This window comes from Lytechinus pictus, chromosome 6, assembly GCF_037042905.1.
Source record: "Lytechinus pictus isolate F3 Inbred chromosome 6, Lp3.0, whole genome shotgun sequence".
In the NCBI taxonomy this organism is placed as follows: domain Eukaryota; kingdom Metazoa; phylum Echinodermata; class Echinoidea; order Temnopleuroida; family Toxopneustidae; genus Lytechinus; species Lytechinus pictus.
In genome coordinates this window covers 607,685-634,566 of record NC_087250.1, presented here as the reverse complement: position 1 = coordinate 634,566, position 26,882 = coordinate 607,685, and the positions used below count along the sequence as shown (strand labels likewise).

General features: G+C 36.6%; 1 protein-coding gene across 1 annotated transcript; it reads left to right on the top strand.

Moving 5' to 3' along the window:
- Nucleotides 1–844: 844 nt before the first annotated feature.
- LOC129263924 (MYG1 exonuclease-like) lies at nucleotides 845–22,148 on the top strand. The gene is made up of 8 exons (XM_064100631.1): nucleotides 845–1,099; nucleotides 7,661–7,795; nucleotides 9,286–9,391; nucleotides 11,184–11,414; nucleotides 12,249–12,327; nucleotides 14,947–15,069; nucleotides 15,284–15,465; nucleotides 17,777–22,148. The coding sequence occupies exons 1-8, from the start codon at nucleotides 970–972 to the stop codon at nucleotides 17,949–17,951; spliced, it is 1,161 nt and encodes a 386-aa protein (XP_063956701.1). The 5' UTR covers nucleotides 845–969; the 3' UTR covers nucleotides 17,952–22,148.
- Nucleotides 22,149–26,882: the final 4,734 nt, after the last annotated feature.

Genomic DNA, 26,882 nt, shown 5'->3' with positions numbered 1-26,882 from the left:
TGCTTTCGAGACCCCAGCATGGTATCCACTCGTCAATGGAAGTGCCCCCCCCCCGGATTCTACCTTCATTTTCCACTTTTGTTTGACATTTATTTGTCATCTTTTAATTCATATCCCTTCATCCTAATCATGATGATATTTCGGAATGACTTGTTCTTTCTCAAATGTTCTTTATTCGTTCCTTAATTTTCCCGCTTTCCTTCCGTTTTCTTTTCACTTTTTCCCTTTCCTTCTCCTTTCCTTTTCCCCTTTCCCTTTCTTTCTCCCTCCCTTTCTTTCTCCCTCCCTTTTCTCTTTTTCCCGTTTTTTTATATTTTCCGGTGAAATCTGCCGGGGGTGGGGGGCAAGCTAGGCCCTATATAGGGCCTTGGTGGGGGGCAGCTTGCGCCCTCTCTGTCATTCCCCCCATATGTCTTGTACACAGGGCTTTGCCGACTTGCGCAAGTTTTGAAGTTTTCTTACTCAACGCTCCCTTTAATTCCCCATAGACCTATGAGACGCCAATTGTACCAATATTATATAGAACAATTATTTGTTATGTTATCATTATTTATATATAATTTACATTTTATTTGTAAATAATTACTATTATATAAAATAACATTATAGTTCGACATTCCATTATTTATAAATAATGAAAAACAAATAATCATAAATAATGGAATGTCGAACTATTATTATTTACAAATAAAGAAGTATTACTTGGAAATATGTATAAATAATTAGAAATGTTATTTTATATAATAGTAATTATTTACAAATAAAATGTAAATTATATAAAATAATAGTTATTATTTAATAAATAATGATTATATAACAGATAATTGTTCTATATAATATTGGTACAATCGGCGGCTCATATAGACCGGCCATGCACGAATCGAAATTCAGCGTTTTATTGCGCGCGCTATATATACCGTATATTAGTGTCCGATCCGATCTTCCCGTCTACCTTTACACGGGCACGTTATGGTGTCGTGCAGACTTCCATTTATTGGTATTTTTCGGCTCCATTTGGTTGATTGTCAAAGAATTTTGGCTGCCAGAATTTTGATACGACACCAACTTAGCAAATTTCTCCCAAGGAACTACGTTAGCGGTAAGTGTTTGTCTGTCTCCATCCATGTCCATGATCATGTCATCAGTTGAACTTGAACTTAACTTAAGCTCCGCCTCCGGCCCGCGGGCCGGAGCTGCCTGGCCTGGGGCTGGGTACTCCTTCACTCACACAAGTCACAAGCATGCGAGGTTAGTTATACTAACCTCGCACAACGCATGTCATTTCATAATGAATTTTGACGTTTTCATTCATCACACGAATGTGAGAGAATGACACACGCCAAAATCTTCACAATAATACTAAATTTATTCATCTAAATCTGTTCATTGAATTAATTTTCAAACTATGCTACAAAATATTCATAAAAAGGGATTTTAAACGCTTACCTTCAAAATCTCAGCCAAGAATAGATACTCTGTCCGATCCTTAATACTGCGGTGGAAATTACGCAAACAACAATCGAAATGCGAATTTTTCTTATAGAACAGTCTAGATTCAAGTCGCTGGTGCATAATAGGAAATTGTACCAAAAAAATCAACGGGCATCTCACGTATAATCGCTGATGGCGCTACATCATAAAATAACGCTGAACAGCGAAAAAAATGCGGAGCGCCTAGAACGCAACCAGCAGTACAGCTGATCTGACGTAAACGACGTAAACAAGCAAGTTTATTAAGTAATATCGCGCGCCCTCTCTGTGCGTATAGAGAAAACCAGCGAATTGGCCGCATGCCTGCTTCGACATCAAGTAAAATCATCGATATAAAGTACCAGAAAGACAGAGAGGAATTGAAATTGGCTTCATATCGTTTGGTAAGTTTCATATCCAAAGCTTAGTTTCATGTAAAATGTAGATAAATTTCAAATTTTTACATAAGAATAAAAAACTTATTGCAAGTGCCGTGCCAGTGGTTATCCTGTGCACTGCGGCGGTAATGTACCCATAGGTGGGTACTCCTTAGGCTTAGCGCACGTCGTAGGCAAGGCTCGACATTAGCGGTGGCCCGGTGTCCCGGGGCCACCAGAAATTCACCTCGGGCAACCATTAATGAAAAAATATTAAGTTTTGGTGGCCCGAATCGGGCAACCAATAATTTTCAGAATAGCGCAATTTTTCTCCCCATTTTGCACGCATTTATCAACTTTCTACAATTCAAATTGCAAGCCAGTTCGTCATGCGCCCTTTTTGTTGATCTACACACAAACACACACACAAAGTTGGCCTACCGCTATAGCATTAAGTAGCTTTTATCCAGCCGGCTGCGCCGGCCGGCTGGCGTGAGCTTTGCATGCTTGAAGCAGCTGTGCGTTAGCAGCCTACTCAGACTCAGGGAGCTGCGATACGAAATGTTGCTGCTAAGAAATCTTCCACAGAACTATGAAAATCCAAGTCAAAGTCACATTTTACACCAATGAAATGCCCTTCTACAGACCTTTTTGCTAAAATCTGGTGTATCCTGATTATTTGCAAGCATTAAAAAGAGGAATCATGACCTCTCTTTTGACTCAAAAAGACCGATTTCCAAATGAAAATGATATACATAAAAACACATCTATAGGTGAGTACATCACAGTCCCACATGTGCATTTGTATGTATGTTTTTACTTGGTTTCTATTGAAGCTGTGTCTTTTCCGGTCTTTTCTAGCCAAAAATAAACAGACAGTTACTTTCTTTCTTGTTTATAAATGACTTCTTAAACAACTCTTGAGAAAGTAAATACTTTGGGAAGGCATTTCATTAATATGAAATGTGAATTTTTCAAAAATTTTGGCAAATTTAGGGAAGGAATTTTCTCACACTTTTTTTTGCCGTTTTATTATTTTCTTTCAATTTTTTTTACAGTGGTTAAACCATTTATACCCATTTATTCATTTTTAATGTTTTTCTTTATATTTTTCGGGGCACCAAACTTTAATATCGGGGCACCAAAAAAAAATTATTTAAAGATTTTTGTGGCCCGAACGGGCCACCACCAAAAAAAGTTAATGTGGAGCCTTGCCGTAGGTAACGGTACGCCCGGGAGGGGGGGGGGGGCACTCAGTATATAATGCATAGTGGGTATGTGCCGCGAAGGGGACCCCCATTTTACACTCAAATTTCCGTTCCATTTTCTTCTTATCAGTATACCGGTAGCACGTTCCCCCAAGTCTGCGCAGTCCCCCTTGTCTGCGCACACGCGTAGATCGCGATTCTAGTAAAAGAAGATACGCGACTACCTCAGGCGATGTTCGTACAGGCTCCACTCCACTTCACTACCGCTACACTACGCTCCACCTACCCGAACATCGGAACCGTGAACCATTTCGGATATACCGAGTCACAAAGGTGGGATGGCAATCATGGTTAATTGGTTATCGTAAAAATTAAAGAAAAAAAATATAACGAGGGATATGAATGACTTAATATCTTACTCTACACCCGTATTTCACTCCGTGTCCATCCTCCGGTTATCAGAATTGGTGATTTGGGGCCAGTATCTTTTTCCGCACATGTATTATTCACGGCCGATTTCAAAACATCGCATGCGATCGGTCGCTGATCGATCGCAATCGCATGCGATGTTTTGAAATCGGCCGTGAATAATACGTGTGAGGAAAAAGATACTGGCCCAAAATCACCAATTTTGAGGATAACCGGAGGATGGACACGGAGTGAAATACGGGTGTAGAGTAAGATATTAAAGGAGAATGAAACCCTTCAAACCAGCTGAATCCATATCAAAGAGAAAAATCAAAGAAACATATTGTTGAAAGTTTTAGGAAGATTGAATGAATAATAAGAAAGTTATGAGCATTTGAATATTGAGATCACTAATGCCATGTAGATCCTCCTATTGGCAATGCGACCAAGATCTGTGGTGTCACACACGTACAACTCCTTCATTACTTTAGTACTTATTTCAATTATATTCTCACTTTTATAGAGTCTATCACAAGGTGAGGTGTTCTCTTTATGAGAGGACAAGTACAGAGGTTTTACAACATTATATCATTGATGAATCGTTTGTCATATGATTAGAATGAGTAAAAAGAGATGTTTTGGGGTATATTTTTAGTGTCCAAAAGGGGAGAGTTGTTCATCTGTGACATCATAGATCTTGGTCGCATTGCCAAAGGGAGGATCTCCATAGCATTAGTGATCTCGACATTCAAATGCTCATAACTCTTCTATTGCTAGTCCTATTTTACTCAAACTTTTGTTGATCTTATTCTTTGATTTTTCTGCTTTCACAAAAGCTAACTTGCTCCAAGAGTTTCATTCTCCTTTAAGTCATTCATATCCCTCGTTATATTTTTTTTCTTAAATATTTACGATAACCGTGATTGCCATCCCACCTTTTATGACTCGGAATATCCGATCTAGTTCACTGTCCCGATGTTCGGGTAGGTGGAGCGTAGTGTAGCGGTAGTGAAGTGGAGTGGAGCCTGCACGAACATCGCCTGAGGTAATATGCGACGAGCACGAACTTTACACATGCAATACATAGACAGGTATTCATAGAAAATCCGACTTAAAATGGTGGGAAATTAATGAATTTAGGGCATTTCATGTGATGGCCTCAAATTCAAAATGCAGCCTTTCTCATCAAAATCCCTGAATCATGTGCAAATTGAATGAGTGCGCAGACATGGGGTAGGCCCACTCATTCAATGAACAAGGTTATGATATAACCTTGTTCTCAGTTACATCTCCATGTGTGGCAAAATAAGGGTGGCAATTTTGGCTTATTTTCTCTTTCTATGGGACAAATGCCTTTATTTTCGTATACTCTCAGTTTCCAATACAGCTATTCGATCATCATATAACTTGGCTCTTAGGTAAATTTGATTCTTTAAAATTGTTTTTTCTTAATTAAAAATAGAGATTGAAAAATGAAAATTTTCTTGCCATATTACTTTCCACCAATAGAGGGCGTACACAAAAATATGCCCAAAATTCAAGTTTTTGAGCGCTCTGGTGAATACAAAAATTATTCCCAAGTTACAAATGAAAAATACATTGCAACTGTATGGAAATTAGTAATTTTGGTCACAAAAGTGATATCTTAATGATTTTTTAAAGTGTGTGCTATGTACAGCATTGGCATACCGTCCATAGTCCTACTTGTAGATTCCCCACAGGCAGGATGGTTGCAGTGAACAAGTGGGTGGGCCCTACCATTTTATTTTTCAATCTAAAAATGACTGCCCGAGGTTTTTTCAAGAAAATCCTATATTTTCTTTCATTTTTTAATGAGAAATTTGGTACACTTACTCTTAATAATATAAGAAACATTATTAACTGAAAGATATTGTGAAATAAGAAGAAATTCATGTTAAATCTTAACTCAAATTGTTAGGTGTGCAGACTTGGGGCCCACCATCATATAATTATAATGCATAGTGGGCATGCCGCATAGTGGGTATGTGCCGCGGAGGGGACCCCCCATTTTTACACTCAAATTTCTGTTCCAACGCATAGCATTTTCTTCTTATCGAGAAAAAAGAAATCTGCTTCAAAGCTTCGTATATTTTCCGTTACGCCGTTCCGGTCGCATCGATCTGATACAAATCAGTGACAATGAGCCGCAATTTTGGTGAAAATCGGACGCAGAGCGCTGTCCGACCATCGCCTCTGCGCGTGGTAGCGCACCGGCGCCCGTGCCGCCGGGCTAGCTGCATGCACGTTCCATAGGCATAGATCTAGACTAGGCCAAGGGATGCCTACGCACTCACACGCAGGTGACCCGTTCCAAGGACCCCCGTTTTCACAAACATTTGTAGTTCTGAAGCCCTTTCCGAGGACCCTCCTTTTTACAATAAGCCCGCTTCAAGTCCCCCGTTTTTTGTCTCACCCGCGGCACATACCTACTACTTTTTTGGACGAGTTCTCCCCCCCCCCCCGGGCCGGTACGGTATGTTGCAAAAAAAAATAAATGAGAGATATGAGGTGTTTGGTTCATAGCATCATTTAGAGCTCATCAAGACCTTTCATTTGATACCTCATTCATTTCAATAGCCCCAGTAACATGAAAGGGAATGAGTTCCATATGCACCCCCCACCAAAAATAAAAGATTGTTGAGACTTCCGATTCCTTCACTTCAGATTTTTCTACATTTCTTTACTGTTACTTTCTTTTAGTTGGGACTCAAACTCACCTCGTTTTATCCGCAGTCAATACCCGGGGGGGGGGGGGGGGGGGGGCCACTTCCATTGACGAGTGGATACCATGCGCAACCATGGGGTCTCGAAAAGCAACCTAAACACGTATTAACCGTATTTTCCATATTTTGAAAATGCACCCCTTAACAAGTATTGGCGTCTGAAACACTACCCTTAACAAGTATTGAAAACAAAACGAAACTCTTGGCAAGTATTCCCTGAAATGAACCCCCTAAACAAGTACAGCGATATTTGATTGTTATCCGTCGGTCGTCGGTTAACCTTTACACACCATTTGGTTTAGCACGGCCCACCTTCCACACCGCGCGCAAATCGGACTCTAAACACGTAGTGTTGGGGCAAAAAGGACATCCTTTTAATTTTGTTTTATCATCCACGCATATTTGACCCTAAACACGTAGCTTACCTAGCGAAATAGATACCTTTTTTTCATTATTTTTGTGTTTTTGACACCCTTATCACGTTACGTGCCCTGTCTTGAAAAAGACATCCTTTTTACATGTTTTTTTGGTCGCGCATGGTATCCACTCGTCAATGTAAGTGGCCCCCCCGGGAGTCAAGACCTCTTCCCGCTATGCTAGCGAGAAGCGCTGATACCGGAAGGGGTATTTTAACGATTATCAGCCGATAGTTCGACTAGTCTTGACTCACAGGCCCTTTACTGACTAAATAAATCCATGTCTATGGACAATTACACGCACTAGATCCTGCTCAAAATTTGACGGAATAAAGCCATATTTTGGTATGTATTTCCACTCCCCCATCATATATGTTCTATATTATGGCTAGATATATTATTCATAACCTTCTCAACGTTTTTATTTTCAATTTTAGTGGGGGGGTGCATATGGAACTCTTGCCCAAGAGAGTTATGGTACTTTTATTGTTCGTTCAAATCGCCTCTTCAATTCTTCAATTCCTATTCCTTTGTTTTTGAAAACAAAAGTTGTGACCTTCATGACATTGGGACCAAGGTGCACTAAACAATGCGCATACATTGGCATATGGAAGTGCCCAACAACATTCCAATAAATTACAGACGCCGCTGAAACGGACATAAGGAGTCCACCGTGCATTTAGACATAGACACGGGACTGGGGTAGATTGGGGTCTCAATAACTTACTTTAAAAAACGGGAAAACAGAAATTATGCACTTACCATGATTATATGGATGAAGGTCTATTGTGTGACAGCATCCTGACATCGAGGCACAGACTGGAACCTAAAAAAAAACAAAAAGTGTTGTTGCGATACCTCTCCTACCCCAGTCTAGATCGGCCATTTTGTTATGAATTTTGAAAGAAGGAGAGGTACATCGCGACAGAACTTTTTTTTTTTTTTTTTTTTAGGTTCTGCTGCTATGTTGAATCGTGTAATCAGCGAGAGGTGCTCCACTTGTTATCTTTTTGAGATTTGTTTTCTTTATAATTCAGGTCAAAGCATAATGACGGATAGTAAAGGAAGTAAACGTAGCTGTGTGAGAATAGGCACACACAATGGAACTTTTCACTGTGATGAGTCCTTAGCTTGCTTCATGCTTCAACAGCTTCATCAATACAAAGATTCAGGTTTGTCAGTCTCTAGAGATTTGAGCAAAATGAGATAAATACAGAATGTATAGAATAATATGGAATTTTGAAAAATATTGTACTATCAGGATCCTTAAATTAGCAAACATTCTTCAAAATGCTTGATTTAGTGGACATCTTCCACATCACATCTTGCTTGTATCAAGATCGGAAGGAAATGTAAGATAAAAGCAGAAAATTGCAAATTTGAGGATCCAGAGCTGCAAGTCTTTTCAATCTTCTATAATCTTATTTTTTAAACAAATTTTGGTAAGCAGTTTTGGGACTGTATTAAAACATTTACAGCCAAATTATGATTTTATTAAATTAGCATAATTAATTATTCAAAAATAAATTTGAATATTGGTACAATTTACTATCGAATTTGGGAGATTACATTATGGGTGACGCTTGTGCCAATTTTTGTTGCGATCACATGATGAATGGCCCGGGGGGGGGGGGGGGGCACTAACATTGACGAGTGAATACTGTGCCCGACCAAAAAAAAACGTAAAACAGATGTCTTTTTCAAGATAGGGCACGTTACGTACGTAATGTAATAAGGGTGTCAAAAATACTAAAATAATGAAAAAAAAGGGTATTTATTTTGCTAGGAAAGCTATATGTTTAGGGTCAAATTTGCAAGTATATGAAAAAGACTAAAATGTTTTATAAAGCCTTTTTAATAAAGGATGTACTTTTTGCCCCAACAGTCAACACGTACGTGTTTAGTGGGAGGTGGGGCCGTACTAAACCCAATGATGTATGTACGTTGCAGGTAAAGGTAATAAAACCGACGTCCATGAAATATAACAATTAAAATATTGCTGTACTCGTTTAGGGGTTCAATTCAGGGAATACTTGCCAAGGGTATCGTTTTTTTTCAATACTTGTTATTAAGGGTAGGGTTTCACACACCAATACTTGTTAAGCGGTGCATTTTTAGAATATGGAAAATACTTGTTTAGTTTGCTTTTCGAGACCCCGTGGTCGCGCATGGTATCCACTCGTCAATGGAAGTGGCACCCCCGGTTGAGTGGCCAAGATAGAGGGCAAAAACAGCCCCCCCCCATATACAATTTCAAGACGCCCTGGCTATGAAGAATAGGTTCTATTATTCTGTCAAGATGACAAAAACTTTAATACTGTTTTTGTATAATTCGGAAACGTGTGTGTTATGGAAGCAAAACGTTGGTGGTCATGAAAGAAGAATTAAATGAAGTACTGTATTTGAAAATAGCAGGATGGACTGTGATATTACTTGACACCTGGAGAAAAAATTGCAGTCTTGGGGAGATTAGGCCCCCGAAATGACCAAGAAAGCCCTGAAAACTAAGAAGCCCTGGTAAATACAATATTGCAGATTTAGACAGTATTAAAGATGTAATAATTTTTTGCCTGAATGACACTGGTATTAACTTTGCTTTTTGGGAAAACCAAATAATTCCTTTAAAATCTATTTCTTGATTTTTGTTGGTTTTATGTTTTAGAAATAATTCGTACCAGAGATCCTGCTCTCCTCGAAACCTGTGACATCGTAGTTGACGTTGGTGGAGTGTATGATCCATCTCGACATCGTTATGATCATCATCAGAGGTTAGTAAATTACTATGATCATCATCAAAGGTTAGTAAATTACTATGATCATCATCAGAGGTTAGTAGTTTACTATGATCATCATCAGAGGTCAGTAGTTTACTATGATCATCATCAGAGGTTAGTAGTTTACTATGATCATCATCAGAGGTTAGTAGTTTACTATGATCATCATCAGAGGTTAGTAGTTTACTATGATCATCATCAGAGGTTAATAGTTTACTATGATCATCATCAGAGGTTAGTAGTTTACTATGATCATCATCAGAGGTTAGTAGTTTACTATGATCATCATCAGAGGTTAGTAGTTTACTATGATCATCATCAGAGGTTAGTAGTTTACTATGATCATCATCAGAGGTTAGTAGTTTACTATGATCATCATCAGAGGTTAATAGTTTACTATGATCATCATCAGAGGTTAGTAGTTTACTATGATCATCATCAGAGGTTAGTAGTTTACTATGATCATCATCAGAGGTTAGTAGTTTACTATGATCATCATCAGAGGTTAGTAGTTTACTATGATCATCATCAGAGGTTAGTAGTTTACTATGATCATCATCAGAGGTTAGTAGTTTACTATGATCATCATCAGAGGTTAGTAGTTTACTATGATCATCATCAGAGGTTAGTAGTTTACTATGATCATCATTAGAGGTTAGTAGTTTACTATGATCATCAGATTTAAAAGAATAAAAAATTCACAATGATAGTTGAATAATAGATTCATAGGCCACTACCATGTTAGCTTGGAATTCGAGGTCATACTCAAATATAATTTACATTACTATGATACTGTACATGTGGTGTAATATATGCTGCGTTTCGACCCCAGGCTTGGTACAAGCCACTTTATATTGATATATTTTAAAGTATTTTTCATTTAATTATCATTTTGATATTCATGGTTTCATATACACTTTTAGACTTGTGGGAAGCATAAAGCAAGGTTTTCTTTTCAACTTTGTATGGCTTCTGAAGGCTAGATATGAATCAATAATGACCACAAGACATTTATATTCATTTACCAAGTGTTATGCGTAATTCTTCGTCAGTTCACCGATAGGTTTAAAGTAACCAATCAAAATAAAGTTACTTTATTTTGCGCTGCCAACCATTAGGAAATAATTCTAATTATTACGCTTTTCACTCCAAATTACGCCAGTACGCTTTTGACGTCTGTTACTACCCTTTTTCGCGCCAATAGCTATGTACAAAATTTTATTATACAGATTGCGCAGTGGCTAATTCATCTGAGGGCGGCAAATACTGCCATTGCATGCACCATTGTGTCGCTTTGTTTACATTACTGCGCACGTAAGGATGGCCTCTGCCGTGGCCGGAAAGCGGCGAAAGCGGCGAATGTCCTAACGTGCCTATGGAAAATTCTTGCATGAATCCATATCCACTCATGCACGTGCGCGGAAATCGAACAGAGGTTACTGGAATACAAAACCTCCGCTCTACCGACAGCTTTCATTCCTCTCTTTGATTATTGACCCTTTACCAAAAATGTGATTATCGTGTAATCCAAGTCACAGATTTTGGATCAGTGGAATCCATTCAGTGCTTTCTAGATTAATTTTCACTTTTAGATGTTCCAATGCAGAAAGTCATTTTATTGGTATCTAGAACATAATTCAGAAAGAGATGGGGCGCTATTACTGATCAAAAAGTACCATTCAATGCAGTTGGTGTAATTGGTGTAAATGTCCATGATATAGATGTCTTTTTTTAATAGCAAAGTCTGAATTAATATTATAGTTCTTTTTTGTTTCATCCTAATCAGATCGTTCAAAGACACCATGAATTCATTGAATCCTGTATTACCATGGACTATTAAACTGAGCAGTGCTGGTTTGGTTTACTATCACTTTGGTAAGCAGGTTATCTCAACGACCCTTGACCTTTCACCTGATGATCCTGACGTGACCTCTATCTATAACAAAGTCTATGAGAACTTTCTTCAAGAGGTGGATGCCATCGACAATGGTATAAATCAAACAGATGAGAAGCCAAGGTAATTCTTACTGAGACATTAAAGGGGAAGTTCTCCCTGAAGAAAAGTTTGTTGTAAAAAAAGCAGAAAAAATAATAAGAAATATCAGTGAATGTTCAAGGAAAATCCTTTTAAGAGTAAGAAATTTATTAGAATTTAAGTTTTGGATTTGTGACATAAACGAGCAGCTGCCCCATATGTTATGTAATATGAAATGCTTGAATTTCATATTTTTAATGTTTCTTGATGAAATATTTTTGTTTTCTTTTTTATGAATATGTGTGAAATGATTTGTCTATTGATATATAAAGAGTACAGTAAAAACCATTTTCAATTTTCTGAGAAAATGACATTGATTTTTTCCATTTGCTAGGAATGCTGCTAGCATACGACGTCACAAATCAAATAATTAGAATTCTAATAACTGTTTAATTCTTTGATGGATTTTTCTCAAACCTTCAGTAATATTTTTAAATATTTTTTTGGGCTATTTTTACAATAAACATTTGGTCAGGGTGAACTTACCCTTTAAGATCAGTATTCTGAATTTCTGTTAAATATTTTTTGTAGTATGGATAGCCAACTGTGACACATTTTACTGTCTGGAAATGAATTAGTTTTCTTTGCATGACAAATAAAGACAGTGAAAATATGAAACATACAAAATTGATGAAATTTAGACATTTAGCTTGTTTGTTTCATGTGGGTTCATTATCAATCACAATGGTTGTGTGTAGTGCTGTGCCTGACAAGATCATTAGTTAGAAATAATACAAGTTAAGACTGGCAATATCACAGTTGTAATTTTTGATTAAGTGCAGTTAAGAATTGATGAGTTTTTATTTTGTTTGATAGGTATGCCGTAACCACCAATCTGAGTTCTAGAGTGGCACATCTCAATCCCTCATGGAATGATACAGAACAAGACTTTGAGGTGAGAACTCCATATTATTGTCTCGTGTGCATTGAAGAGTGAGACTATAGGCGCCGCTTTTCCGGTGGCCGCGGCGTCAACATCAAATGGCTTGTTCATCTAAACTGCATGCGCGAAGTATACAATGCATACATCAATGACTGCAATGCGAAACGCAGGACAGAGCACAATGATTGATTGTAATCATATCTTTATTTCGAAGAAAAGCAGTTTACAAATGATGAACAAATTGAAACAGTGAAAAAGTAACAAGCATAACCTGGACCCCATCTTACGCGATTGATCCGATCAACCACAGTCCACAGCTATGGACAGCCAGCCACGCCAACATCTAAAATGCATGTTCAAAATATTTTCTAGGTATCGTGTATACTCATACATTCATTGTTTTCTTGACAATTTGATATGCTTCTCTTTGTGTACGAAAGGGTTTTTTTGCAAAATTTGGGGCGGAAAATTATGACAATGATGTATTTCCATATTGTTGAGATTGATTGAATCAGTCTCAACTCGTCTTGACCGGTCCCAGGTCCATGAACCTATACATCTATCTTATCAGTATAACAATGGCTGACATTGCAAAGCTCTGATGATCTCATTTTCAAACTTAGTTACATCAAGTCATTCTCTTTCTTTCGAGGTATGCTCGATTTTCAATCATTTCAGCAGGTAAATTATCCAAGAGTTTTGGCAACCAATTGATATTTCATTTCTGTTAAAAAATCCTATAATTTTCACTGACCGCTGTGAAATACTGTTTATGTACACCCACTGCAATAGATTACATGCTCAATCATGAATTTTCCCCTTTTTTTCCCTTGGGGGTGGGATAGGTAAATTCACACCATTCATTAGTAACAACTAGGCTGTACGCAGAGGAATTCGATTTCCCCATTTGGGGTTATTTTTGGAATAGTAAATTACAAAAAATGATGTCACTGCAAGTTTGTATAAGTTATCTCTGAAGATTTTGTAAGGGGTTGGTTTGCCAAATTCATTAAGAAGCATTTTCAGTTGTTTTGTGTTATCCGGGGAAATGTAACCTCTCGATCACTCTTCGATTGGAAAGTATTTCACTGTCTAATGTTTGGAATCAATATTGGATATGAGTGGGGCGTATTTTCTTGTGTTTTTTCTGTATTGGTTTCAAAAGGAACCAAAAGTTCCAGAATTACTAGTTTTGTCTCGTTTTCCCATAAGGCACATATATCGGGATCAGATTTGTCTGCGTACATTCCTAGCTTGAGGTCAGATGTAATCTTTACCTCCTGATCGGATGCATCAATTTCTTTCTGTATCGTCTCCAAGATATACAATAAAATATTATCGTGTCACCAAGTGTAGCGGCCCTCATCGAGGGCAACAGAACATGCGTTAAGCACATGATGAACAGTTTCCCTGTTATTGCATTCCTTACACTTCGCTGATGTCACTTTCCCCCATCTGACGATCTTTGAATTTGGTTTTAATGTGTAAGTGAATTCATGAGAAAACAGGCTACTTTGTGTGGGAGATTGTAAATGATACTTTTTTATTCGACTGACTTTTCTTGAAGGGCTATAAGCTTGAAGAATTCGCCTTGAACGGAGAGAGATTGGACATGGGAAAGCCAATATTGTGATCTTTCTTTCATGTAGGGATCTTTAATATTTTGTTTCAGTTTGAGGAAAGTGTCATCAGCCTCCTGTTGGTGTAATAATGAGTATACTCTGTCACTATTGACAGTGCTTGACTTTTTGCGTCTCCAATTTGCCTCCTAGTAGTGCAGAGTCAAGGGAGACGTTGACTCTAGAATCTGTGTTACTTCTGATTCTACTATAATTAAGAGCATGGGATTGGTAAAAATATCAGATATTGACATGATATTCAAACATTCAGGCATATGTACAAAGCGAGTGTGATAGGTTTGGCGAGGCCAGACTACTTCTTGAGGTAGGGATTGGTAAGTGCATCAAGAAGTTTCAGATGGGAATCAGTTCATCATTGACAGTAAGGTGATAACGAATTGAAGGAAGGAAATATTCTAAATATATTCTTAACTTGTACTCATCTCTGATAAGGGTGTGGTCGATGTTGTCCACAGCTTTGTTGATCATTGAGTTAAGATATAAGTATACATCTTCAGATGTTTTGTATGTAACCAGTGAACCAAGGAATTTAATATCATCTTGTTCTAGGGTTGCTAAATTTACTCCCTCTAAGGAGAATGGTAGATCTTACTGGGAACCACCAACTATCGATAATGATTTATAGCTTTAATTTCAATCCCAAAGAGCGGGTGTGAGAAGCGATCCGATTCATAAGACGTTGGTGTCACTTTTTATTTCAGGTAATTTAGCAGAAATCATCAGCAAATGGAGCAGTGATGAAATTCTCACCATTCAGTATATAGCCCAAATTTTTGTTGTAATTTAGAAACTCAATCATGGGATTAAAGCATAACAGAAACATTATGGGAGACAGGGGGGTCTCCTTGAAATATTCCTTTGAATAGTTGTCTCCCTCTCACATCCCTGATTGTTTGAATCCATCCATTCATTCAATTCATCAATTTTTCTTTAATTCTTTGTTAAATTATTAATGAAAAAAGACCCACACCTTTTGTTTTGTTTTCTTCAGAGTGGTTTTCTAAAGGCAGTAGCATTGACAGGTGAGGAGTTTCTTGATAGGGTCAATTATTATGCCAAGGTATGGCTACCAGCTAGAAGCGTCGTCAAGACAGCACTTCAAGATAGATTCAATGTAAGTACAATGCCTGTTGGCTCAAGTCACAAGCCAATTTCATTAAAATTGTTATAATAGAATTTTGCATTGATGATTAAAAATTACTGAAATCATTCAATTTGATTGGCTGATAAGTAAATTAAAGCTAAGAATTTAGGATTTCACAAAGTTAAGTTTATGTAACTAACAGATCTAGATGTATGATAATACATGAAATAATTTGTTTATTTAGGTTGATGCATGTGGTGAGATCATCACCTTCCCACAAGGAGGCTGCCCATGGAAAGAACATTTATTTGAATTGGAACAGGTCTTAGAATTAGACCTACCAATCAAATATGTCCTCTACCCTGATAGCAATGGTGCATGGAGAATACAGTGTGTACCAATCAACAAACATTCCTTTGAAAACAGGTAAGGCTCAGTCTACTTCAATTTGTTTTGTTGTTTTCTAGGTCCCATGTAATAATGAGCTACAATTATTGTAACTCTTGCAACTACCATGTAAGCCTGGATGTTAGAATGATAGTTGTAACTCTCTATGAAACAGCCCCAGGGTGTAACATCTGTTATTAGTACTCAAAAATAATTTCTTGTGTTGCTATGCTGATTTGTGAAAATGAAAGTGCTGGCAAAAGGTGATTTTTAATTGCACAAAGAGACATGTTTAAGCCATCCCAGATGTAACTATATGTTGTATGCGCATTGACGGTTATTACGTGCTGTCTGTTTTACATGTATGTGAGCACAATTTGTCACTTCATGAAAAGATTTTGGAATTCGTGACATGAAATTTTCCTTTATATAAATTTAAAGTCACAATGAAAAGATTACAAATCTATTCTGTGAGTATGCAGTGGAATGGTTTTCCATATGTATACATTTGTTTGTGATCTCAAAGTGAAAATATTAAAAAAAGGATTATCTTTTTATTAGCAGTACGCTTTATCTGCCAGATCATGAAATGAAAGGAGATTGTGTTTACTTCCTCAGAATTGATCCAAAGATCTCATGGCAAAATTAGATTTTGTACCAACTCTCTTCAGGGTATTTCCGAAAAAACTTGAAGGGCCTTTACTCTGTGACCTGAGACAGTTTTATGCAAGCAAGGTGTCGTATTAAAGATATAGTTGTGGCAACAACCTCAAAATGAGTTCGAACATAATCCAATAAAATTATCACCCAATTGTTTATATTTATAAAAAAATATGTGCAAAATTGACCCGGAAGAAAATGCCTATTTGCTGGTAAATGAGAAAATAAGCATGGAATTCCATCAAATGTCAGGTATTTTTCCAAGCAATTTTAAACTATAGGCGCCGCTTTTCCAACGGCGATGTCGTCAACAATGAAATCTTAACCAAGGTTAATTTTTGAAATGTCATCATAACTTAGTATATGGACCTAGTTCATGAAACATGTACATAAGGGTAATCAAGTATTACTAAACATCCTGCCTGAGTTTCAGTTCACATGACCAAGGTCAAAGGTCATTTAGGGTCAATGAACTTTGGCCATGTTGGGGTTATTTGAGGAATTGTCATAACTTTTAAAAGTTTATGGATCTAGTTCATGAAACTTAGACATAAGAGCAACCATGTATCCCTGAATATCATGTGCGAGTTTCAGGTCACATGATCAAGGTCAAAGGTCACTTAGGGTCAATGAACTTTGGCCATGCTGGGGGTATTTGAGGAATTGTCATCATAACTTTGAAATTTTATGGATCTAGTTCATGAAACTTGGACAGAAGAGTAATCTAGTATCCTTGAACATCCTGTGCTAGTTTCAGGTCACATGACCCCAAGGGCAAAGGTCATTTAGGGTCAATAAACTTTGGTAATGTTGGGGGTATTTTTTGAACTGTCATAACTTTAAAAAAAATTATCGATCTAGTTCATGAAACTTGGACATAAGATTAAGAGCAGCAGTGTATCCCTCAATACCCTGTGTGCGTTTCGGAACATGGCCAAGATCAAAGGTCATTTAAAGGTCGATGAACTCTGGCCGTGTTTGGAGTGATTGGCATCTTAACTTAGAAAGTTTATGGATCTAGCTCATGAAACATCGACATATGGTACCGTAATCAATTATGAATGATTGTTTTGTGCATGTCTTAGGTCATATGATCATAGTCAAAGGTCTTTTTTGGTCAATGGACATAATATTTTATTATCATATTAGTGTTTTCTTCTGTGAATAATTATTCATTAGCTGTTTTCAAAGGCAGCACTGCTGCTATATTGAATGGCGTAATGCAGGCGAGACTGCCAGAGGCGGTCCACTTGTTCAAAACAATACACTGTCCCACAGATGCTTTTTATCTGTGTTAGTGATCATCAGAATTATCGGTTTCTGAGCTAAAATTTCTATGATTTCCCAAAGATAACTTTATATTAATATCAGATCTAGGTATATAATAATATGGTGACAATTTTACCGTGATTTAAAAGACAAAAGTCTTTGTTGAAATAATTGTTTGCTGCAACTACATGTACTTTCTTTAAGCTTTAAAGATGTTGAGTTACTCAGTATTGTGTAATAGAAATTACAAGAATGTATTCTTGATATAGCTAACCTTTGACTTTTAGGTACATTTTTTTTAGAAACACACTATATTAATCAAATACATATTTTGTGAGCTACCGTTAACGGTTAAGCCTGTGAGGATCTATGCATCGTCCTGTACACATTTGTTTTTTCTCATGCTTTTTTTTTCCTCAAGACTATCTCTTCCTGAAAAGTGGCGTGGTATCCGTGATGAAGCACTGAGTGAGATTACAGGTATCTATGGATGCATCTTTGTCCATGCAGGAGGCTTTATTGGTGGCAACAAGTCAAAAGAGGGAGCCCTTCAAATGGCTAGGAAATCACTACAATTAGGCCAAGAAATGGACTGAAAATTGTTCTACCTGCTTCTGATTGCTGTTAATATGCTTCCCGGAGGCCGTTTCATAAAGATGTTCCTTTATTACACGTTAAACAAATGCCAATGAATATACCATTTAATACAAGAAAGGATCACCAGTCGTTCTTAAAGTCGCTCTTAACTTTTGAACAGTTTTATGAAACACCCACCAGTTCCTATTTATTGTGTGTTGATGTCACTCTAGCTGTACCTGCACCTAACAACATCCGGATGGGGGGATAATCAACACCCCCTCCTAAACATTTTCCAGGACCATGTTGAATGTAATAAAGTGCTGTCATAACACACAGGGGTAATCAAGTATCACTGACAAGTCCTAGGTCACATGATCAATGTCAAATGTCATTTCGGGTTGATGAACTTAGTATTGTATCATTATATGAATGTTGTTTTTTGTTAATTATTTTATAGTAGTTTTCAAAGTCAGCACTGCTGCTATGCTGAAACGCGTAATGCAGGTGAGACTGCCAGAGGCGCTCCACTTGTTATTGGATAAATTTACTGAATTTACAGCCTGACTGAGATGAAATATCTGAATATTTTTGTCTTGTCTGTATGAAACCAACATGGAATACACCCAAAATTTTGGGATATAATTCAATAATTACTAAATTTGTAAAGTAAATAGCTCATAAAAAAATAACTTACAGAGAGAGTGTACCAGATTCTGATCTCATGTCACTCATATTGGAATGTTATATGGTACTGACTCTTTATCAAAGCTTAGAAAGACTTTAAGCTCAACTTGAAACAACATCAACTGACTTTTTCTTGAATGATGAAATGTCATTCCAATGCGAGTCCTTCATATTTGCTAGTTTGTATTCTTAGCATGAGACAAGATATTAAAATGGTTTTTATTTTGATTCCCGATATGGTTGTCACAAATCCAGCAGTTCAGATTCGCAAGCAAAGCTGGAAATGTATTTTTGAAGACATCATGTTATTAATACAAAACACAAAAGCTTGGATGCATACTGTTCATAGAAGGATGTATTATGTGTTTTTAACCCTTTTACTCTACGTGGTGGAGTGGGCATAATGGCCCTCTCCCTAGGCATTTATTTGTTGTGATTTAAATACTTTCAAGTCGTGCAAGACCTTTGGAATTGAATTTGCGATATCCGAGTAGCAGTTACAGAATTATGGAACATAATGTAAGTGCATGTCAGACCAAAAATTGCCTCAAAACATGTTTTTTCTGTACAAAGTAAATACAAAATGTATTCCAACTGACAGTCTCTGCCATCGTGCAAATTCTCGTTGCTATCACATGATCTGTGGCCGAGATTTTAAGGAGGGCCATAACCCAGCCCACCCCCCCCTCCCCAGGAGTGACAAGAATAAAAATACCCCAGGGTTATTAAGATTAAAAGATTTGATGCCTATAAAGAAGAAGCACAATTACAGCAAAAATCAGGAAACACATTACTCCAATAACTACTATTTTATCATTCACAGAATCTTTGTAGGATTCTGATCAAATGTACTTTCTCAAAATATGTTTCACAATATTTCTTATGTATTGTTCTTAAAATTTCATATGTATTTGCCTTTTTTAATGTAAAACCTAGGCTATTTTATTTTGATCAGTTAAACCAGTAAGATTGAAAATGATACATTTATGAATTTTTGCAATAATGCAAAGACAGCCCCCCTTAGATCTTGCGATCACAACAAAAGTTGGCATGCATGTCACCCATTAGGTAATCTCACAGTCAATATTACCAAAATTCTTGCTATTTGTTTTTAATTATGGTAATTTTTGCAGGATATCATAATTTGGCTGTAAATCTTTCAATATATCCCCCAAACTGCTAGATTTTGGTCTGGACACTCTTCTTAGGACTATTATCAAATTTTACTAAAAAAAGTTGCAATATCAAATTATTTGTTAAAGTGTCTTATTGTTTTAACAATTTCTTATGTATTTCTAATTCTATGTTTTTTTCGACTTTATGTTTTCATTGCTTTTTGTGATGGAAATCGTCGGCAACACTATTTCAGTTATAGAGAATATGAAATCTATTGCTTTTAAACAGTGATTGTAAAAATAATGATACATTTATAAATTTTGGCTACATAAAGAATTTGCATTGGATTTGTACATGAAATGACGTTGTTGAGCAATTTTAGGTCTGCATGCACTGAAGAAATGTTGCAATTTTGGTCTCAGATGTAGCGCAAGACTTGAAAGTCAAAAGTCAGCAAGTGACATCTTCAAAAAAATTTGGCCGTTAATCTCGCGATCACGATAAAAATTGGCATGCGGTCACCAATGACATAATCTCCACAATTTCATTGTCAATTGTACCAAAATCAAAGGTCAAGTCCACCCCAGAAAAAATGTTGATTTGAATAAATAGAGAAAAAAACTAGCAGGACGCTGAAAATTTAATCAAAATCGGATGTAGAATAAGAAAGTTATGGCATTTTAAAGTTTCCCTTATTTTTCACAAAACAGTGATATGCAACAACTCAGTGATATGCAGATGAGTCGGTCGTGATGTCCATCACTCACTATTTTATTTGTTTTTTATTGTTTGAATTATACAATGTATCATTTTTTACACATTTGACAATGAGGACCAACTTGACTGAACCATATAGTATTAAGCTATGTTCAGGGAGGAATTAATCGTTGTTTCACTTGACAATGAGAACAAAATTAGAATATTTCATATTTCATATAATAAAATACAAAAGAAATAGTGAGTGGATGACGCCATCAGTCTCTTCATTTGCTTATCGACCAGGATGTGCATATAGCTGTTTTGTGAAATTAAGCAATACTTTAAAATGTCATAACTTTTTATTTTATATCCGATTTTGATGAAATTTTCAGTGTTATGCTTGTTGAATTTTTCTCTTCTTATTCAAATCAACTTTTTGTTGGGGTGGACTTTTCCTTTAAAAGTTAATCAATGCATAAAATCATTATTTGGCTGTAAATCGTTTAATAAATATATACCCAAAACTGCTAGATTTTGGTCTGGACACTTATCTTAAAACTATTATCAATATCAAATGTATACTTAAAGGGGAATCCAACCCAAATAAAAACTTTTTTTTGTAAGAAAAAGAAAAATCAGACAAGTTGATAGGTGAAAGTTTGAACAATATTGGACAAACGACAAGAAAGTTATGAATTTTTAAAAGTTGTAAATATCGGTAATCACTATACCCATGGAGACTTCAAATTGGCCGCATATGGGATGACATAGTGATTTAAGGCAAGGACTACTCTTCCATGTACTCCAATACATGTCATTTTTCCCCAAAGTTTTATTTCAAATTATATTTTTCTTTCATGAGGACTCAAAACAATATACTACCTGGGTTATATTTAGATTACTGCCCCAGGGGAATGGTTTTTCATTTTTTTTCTGTGGAAATCATCGGCAACACTATTTCAGTCATAAACAACGTGAAATCTATTGCTTTTTAATCAGTAATTATAAAAAGAATGATACATTTATGAATTTTGGCTACATAAAGAATTTGCATTGGATTTGTAGGAGAAATTGAGCAATTTTGAGTCTGGCACGCACTTACAAAATGTTATGTAGCTTTAGAACTGCGTACCCCTGTGTTGCGAACTTGGTCTTACAAGTTGCGCAAGACTTGAATGAAAAAGTTATGAAGCATTGTGGCACGTTTTTTTTTCTTGTGTGTGTTACATATTTATCATGAAAAATGGCAACGGGGGTTGTTTTTGCCCCTACCCCCCCCCCCCTTTTGGGCTGGATAGGATTAATCTTTGATGGATTTCTCAACAGAAACGGCAAAAGTCATTCATTGTTGTACAATTTAATGTGTTAAAGACAATCCATTGTGACTCCTGCAGAGATAAGGTTTTTGCCATAATTACTCTGTTTTTCAACAAAATTATGGTATGACAGTTTTCGTAAATTAGGATTTAACAAAAATATATGTATGTTAAAAAAAGCTTCTCCCACAAATAAATGTTAATGGCACTTTAAATGATTATGTAGAAATTACTGAATCATATTTTATATGATTTTATAATTGCAAAACTAGCATTGTTTTATACAAGTGGCATAAATTTTATGAGATATGGTTCATTGAACATCGAGATATGTGCCTTCTTTCAGCAGTCAGTAAACCCCTAAATCCATTATTATGTTGAATAAAATGTGAAATCCAATGATGTCTTCATTCGCTCTTATTTCATTTCCTTTTTGAGATTCAGGGGCTACAACTTGTGAGCCTATCATTAGATTTAAGTTGTTTAAGCCAAATTGGCATGTCTTTAATCAGCAAAAATTATACTGAACAATAATTACAAGGAAATTAAAACATTTTTTTTTTATCCATGATCTCATCTTCAAAAGTTTTATATTTTTCTATCTAGTTTGTATTTACATTATTTAAATGTATTATTTTCAGGGGCGGATCCAGGATTTTTCGAAAGGGAGGGGAGCACATTTTCCAGAGGAAAAATTTGACAAGCACAAAAAAGGCCTTCACTTTCGAAAGGGGGGGGGGGGGGGGCATGGGCCGGCTGCCCCCCCCCCCCCGGATCTGCCAGTGATTCTTTTCATAAGCATTTACATGTCGAAATATTATTTTCCTGTACTGATTTATGGCCAGATGATCTGCCTTAAACTTGATGCCCATCAAGTCGCAGGCATGTCTGTGCACGTTCAGCTTTTTGGTAGAGAGCTCGACAGACAATTCTTGTCCTGGCTACTTAATACAAAATTTGGATGGAGAGGTTTCCTCATGAAGAATATGTTCATATAATTGTGACCATTAGACCATATAAAATATCATCAACCATATCAGACATCTGAGCTGGTCAGTTACAAAACCGTATTGCCCTATATTTTCTGAATACCGGGAAGGGATTGGTATATTATTTGTATTTTGCTTGGTCTATATTGACCCGGTCAGTAGCTAGGCAGATCCTCAAAACATGGCTTCTTTCATCCAAGTGACATTCATGAGTAGATAGGTTTTTGCATACTTAATGGGCTGGGTGCGAACCAAAAAAACTCCTTTTATTCGGACATTGTTGCTCTAAATTTTTATCAAAATTCATGATTTGTTTGAATTTATTTAAGAATTTTGTAATGTTGGTGAAACTTTTGATCCAGAACATATGGAAGCTTAAAAGTGCCACCGAGATGTTGAGATAATTATCTTGGGAAGTCGACATCTTGATAGCAAAAGATCAGATGACAAGATCCTGGATCTCATCATGTCGACATCTTTTAGAAGAGATGATCAGATGACAAGATCCCAGATCTCATGTTGACATCTTGTAGAATAGATGATCAGATGACAAGATCCCGGGTTTCCCAGGTTCGTTAATCCGAAAACGAAATAAGATTCGTTATTCTGAAGGTTCGTTAATCCGAAAAAAAAACCGGGAAAGCAGAGGAAGGGCAAGTGTGGTGGTGGGGGGAGAGAAACACCGTCGCTGTTCAATTGTTTTGAGGATGGGAAGGCAAGGGCGGCCGAACGAATTTTCCTTTGGGGGCCGAGCCAAAAATGACACCCGATCGTCAAAATATGGGCACTTTGGTGATATTTTCACCATGAGATTATTATCTGTGTGAAGTCCTTGTGTGTTTTATAGTAATTAAGTCGAGAAAAGACTTTTTGAAGTGACTTCTGATTATGGAAAGATGCATATTTAGGCTTTATTTTTCGCGAGAGACTATAATGAGCGAGCGGTTTGGGAAAAAGAAATCAACGCTGAAGTTGTAAAACTCGTTTTTGCGGTCAATTACTGTTAAAATGACATTATTGCGAGCGTAAATCACAAGCTCAAACTTTAGGGCATTTCAATAAGAAATGAAAAAAAAATCCGAGCAGGTTTCTGCCATCATTAATAAGATGTGCATCTAATCATGGAACCTAGGGTCCATGATCTAACTAAAGAATTAACACGAGCGCAAAGCGCGAGCTTAAATATACTGACCAGAAAAGGAACCTGTTAAGGACTGCATTTAGTGACCTTTTAGGGTACATATTTCACCAATCGAATAATGTGAGTGCGAAGCGCGAGCTGAAAATTGTAATATTCCAGCCTGAAAATTAATCTAAAATGTATACTTTAAAAAGAGTATTTATTTTGAAAAAAAAAAGAATTTCCCTTTTTGGAAAAATAGCACCTCCCTGTTATTCATTTTGGGGTGCAAGTGCCCCCTGCCCCTCCGGCTGATCCAACTTTCGCCAATCGCGGGGGGGGGGGGATATTTTTCACCCATAATTTCCTTGTTCGGCAGCTCTAAGTTGATTTTTGTTTCTTTCTTTCTTTAAAAGGGTAGTCCTAACAGTCAATAATTAGCTTTATTCTTAAAAAATAAAGTAAATATGTAATAATATCATAAGCCCTTTTTAATTAATGTGAGCGCAAAGCGCGAGCTATACATTTTTTTAAATATGATGGGCAACGTGTTTTTAATCAAAAGAAGATGCCCATGTAACTAGAGAACTTTTGGACCACGCCATGTCTTCTGCGGAGGAGATGATCAGATGACAAGATCTTCCATCCATGATCATGTCATCTGATCATCTCTTCTAAAAGATGGAGACATGACGAATTACGAGATCATGACATCTGATCATCTCTCCCACGGGATGTAGACATGATGATGAGACCCGGGATCTCGTCATCTGATCATCTCTTCTGAAAGATGTCGACATGATGAGATCCAGGATCTTGTCATCTGATCATCTCTTCTAAAAGATCTCGACACGACGAGATCCAGGATCTTGTCATCTGATCATCTCTTCTAAAAGATGTCGACATGACGAGATCCAGGATCTTGTCATCTGATCATCTCTTCTAAAAGATGTCGACATGACGAGATCCAGGATCTTGTCATCTGATCATCTCTTCTGAAAGATGTGGACATGATGAGATCCGGGATCTCGTCATCTGGTCCTTTCGCTTGCACGGTGTCGACTTCCCAAGATAATTATCTCAACATCTGGTTGGCACTTTTAAGGCTCCATAAAAACATGCTTCAAAAATAATTATTTTCAACTGACAAAATGTGTTTTTACACTTTATTTTTTGTTTGAGCCAAATTGATTTTTAGATCATGATAAAGCTGAGTATGTCTACTTTAAGATGATATATATTTCAAAATAAGAATTAGTTTAATCAGGTCAAGATCACCCTTTACATTGACCAAGTACATTTAGCAGCTTGAAAACAAGAATATTAAACTCTGATTGGTCAAAGAGCCTACACTCCCACAGGCGCTGGATGTTCATCCATTCATATAAACATGACAAAATAGAACCCTATTCTTAAAAGAAATATATCAATTTTCCCTAGATGTCTGATTTGGATGATAACAAAAATATTGACTGGCTCTTTCGGGGAACATCAAATATATTGCCGTTAAAGAACCACATGGCCCTTGTCTAAATACTATGATTATCTAAAGAATATGATTCTGTTGCGGGCAATACATTTCATGTTCTCCTCAAGGCGAATCAACGTTATATGAATATTTCATCCAGTTGTAGAAAATGAATTATTTACGTGTGTATAGATATAAAGAATATGTCATTGTAATTTTCATATTATCCCCATCTAGATTGCCAGAAACATTTTTTCAAGGAAATATTTTGTTGAGAAGAAAAAAAATCGTCCCTATGTCTGTTTCCTTAAAATTATTGGCATAGATAAATGAATTCAGGTAATTGGGACAATTTTGAAGGTTATTTGAGGGTCAATTTATACATATATATATATATATATATATATATATATATATATATATATATATATACAGGCGCGGATCCAAGATTTCGTGGGGAGGGGGGCCCAAATTTCACCTGATTTTTGGCGCCCATGTGTACTTTTTGAAAAATGGCGCCCCTCCCTCCCGGCCAGGCTAACTTAAATGTAACTTAAATGCCTTAAATGTATTTTGAATTATCTTATTACATAATCACATTAAAAAAAAGGCAATTAAAGACCACTTTTTTAATGTGTTCTTGAAAAAAAAATCCATGAATATATAATGTAATATCAATATGAGCGCGAAGCGCGAGCGATTTTTGGGGGTCTCAATTTGGTCTAACTTCTCACCAGAGTAGGCCCTACTAGAATATTGTGTGAACGGGAGCTGTAGTTTCTTTACTAGTAGTTTAGAATAGCCTTCAATAATATGAATGATAGCCTCTTGGGAATAATGCAATCTCGAAGCAATCGACTCAATCTCCTCATCAGTGGCGAAGCTGTGATTTATTCAGCAGGGATGCACGGGGGGGGGGGGGGCTTGTTGAACTTTTGTAGAGGGCACCAAGATAAAAAAATAAAAATAAAATGGGGGGTAGAAGTTAAAGAAATTCCGAAATTTTATTCTTAAAAACACATTGAGGTATCTCACAAGGCCTAAATAAATAATGATGACGCGAAGCGCGATATATTTGACATAATATATTTCACCATAATCTCTTTCCTTTTCTCTCTTTTTTTTCTTGGTCGTGATTTTTTTTTTTTTTTTTTTTTTGGGGGGGGCAAAACGCCCATCAGTCATTTCCTATCTTTACTTTATAAACAACATTAATGTGCAATAATCTCATAAGCCCTATGCGATATTAAAAAAATAATTAAATTTCATGTATTTTGACTCGAAAATTGAACACTCTGGGCAATGTTTGTGAACCTGAAAAAGATGCGCATGTAACTAGATAATTACTACGAGCGCGAAGCGCGAGCAGAAATTTTAATGTGCGTTCTGGCCTGGTCGAAAAGGGACCTGTTAAGGAAGTTTTGCAGTTAGCCATTAAGACGATACATATTTCAGCGATTAAATAATGCGAGCGCGAAGCGCGAGCTGAACATTTTTGATACTCCAACGCGAAGCGCGAGCTAAAAAATTTTGATATTCAGATAAGAAAAATTGAC

Coding starts and splice junctions, on each gene's coding strand:
- LOC129263924 (XM_064100631.1), top strand. CDS start 970: ATGGTGTCGTGCAGACTTCCATTTATTGGTATTTTTCGGCTCCATTTG. Junction 1,100..7,660: donor CCCAAGGAACTACGTTAGCG/GTAAGTGTTTGT, acceptor TTTATAATTCAG/GTCAAAGCATAATGACGGAT. Junction 11,415..12,248: donor CAAACAGATGAGAAGCCAAG/GTAATTCTTACT, acceptor TTTGTTTGATAG/GTATGCCGTAACCACCAATC.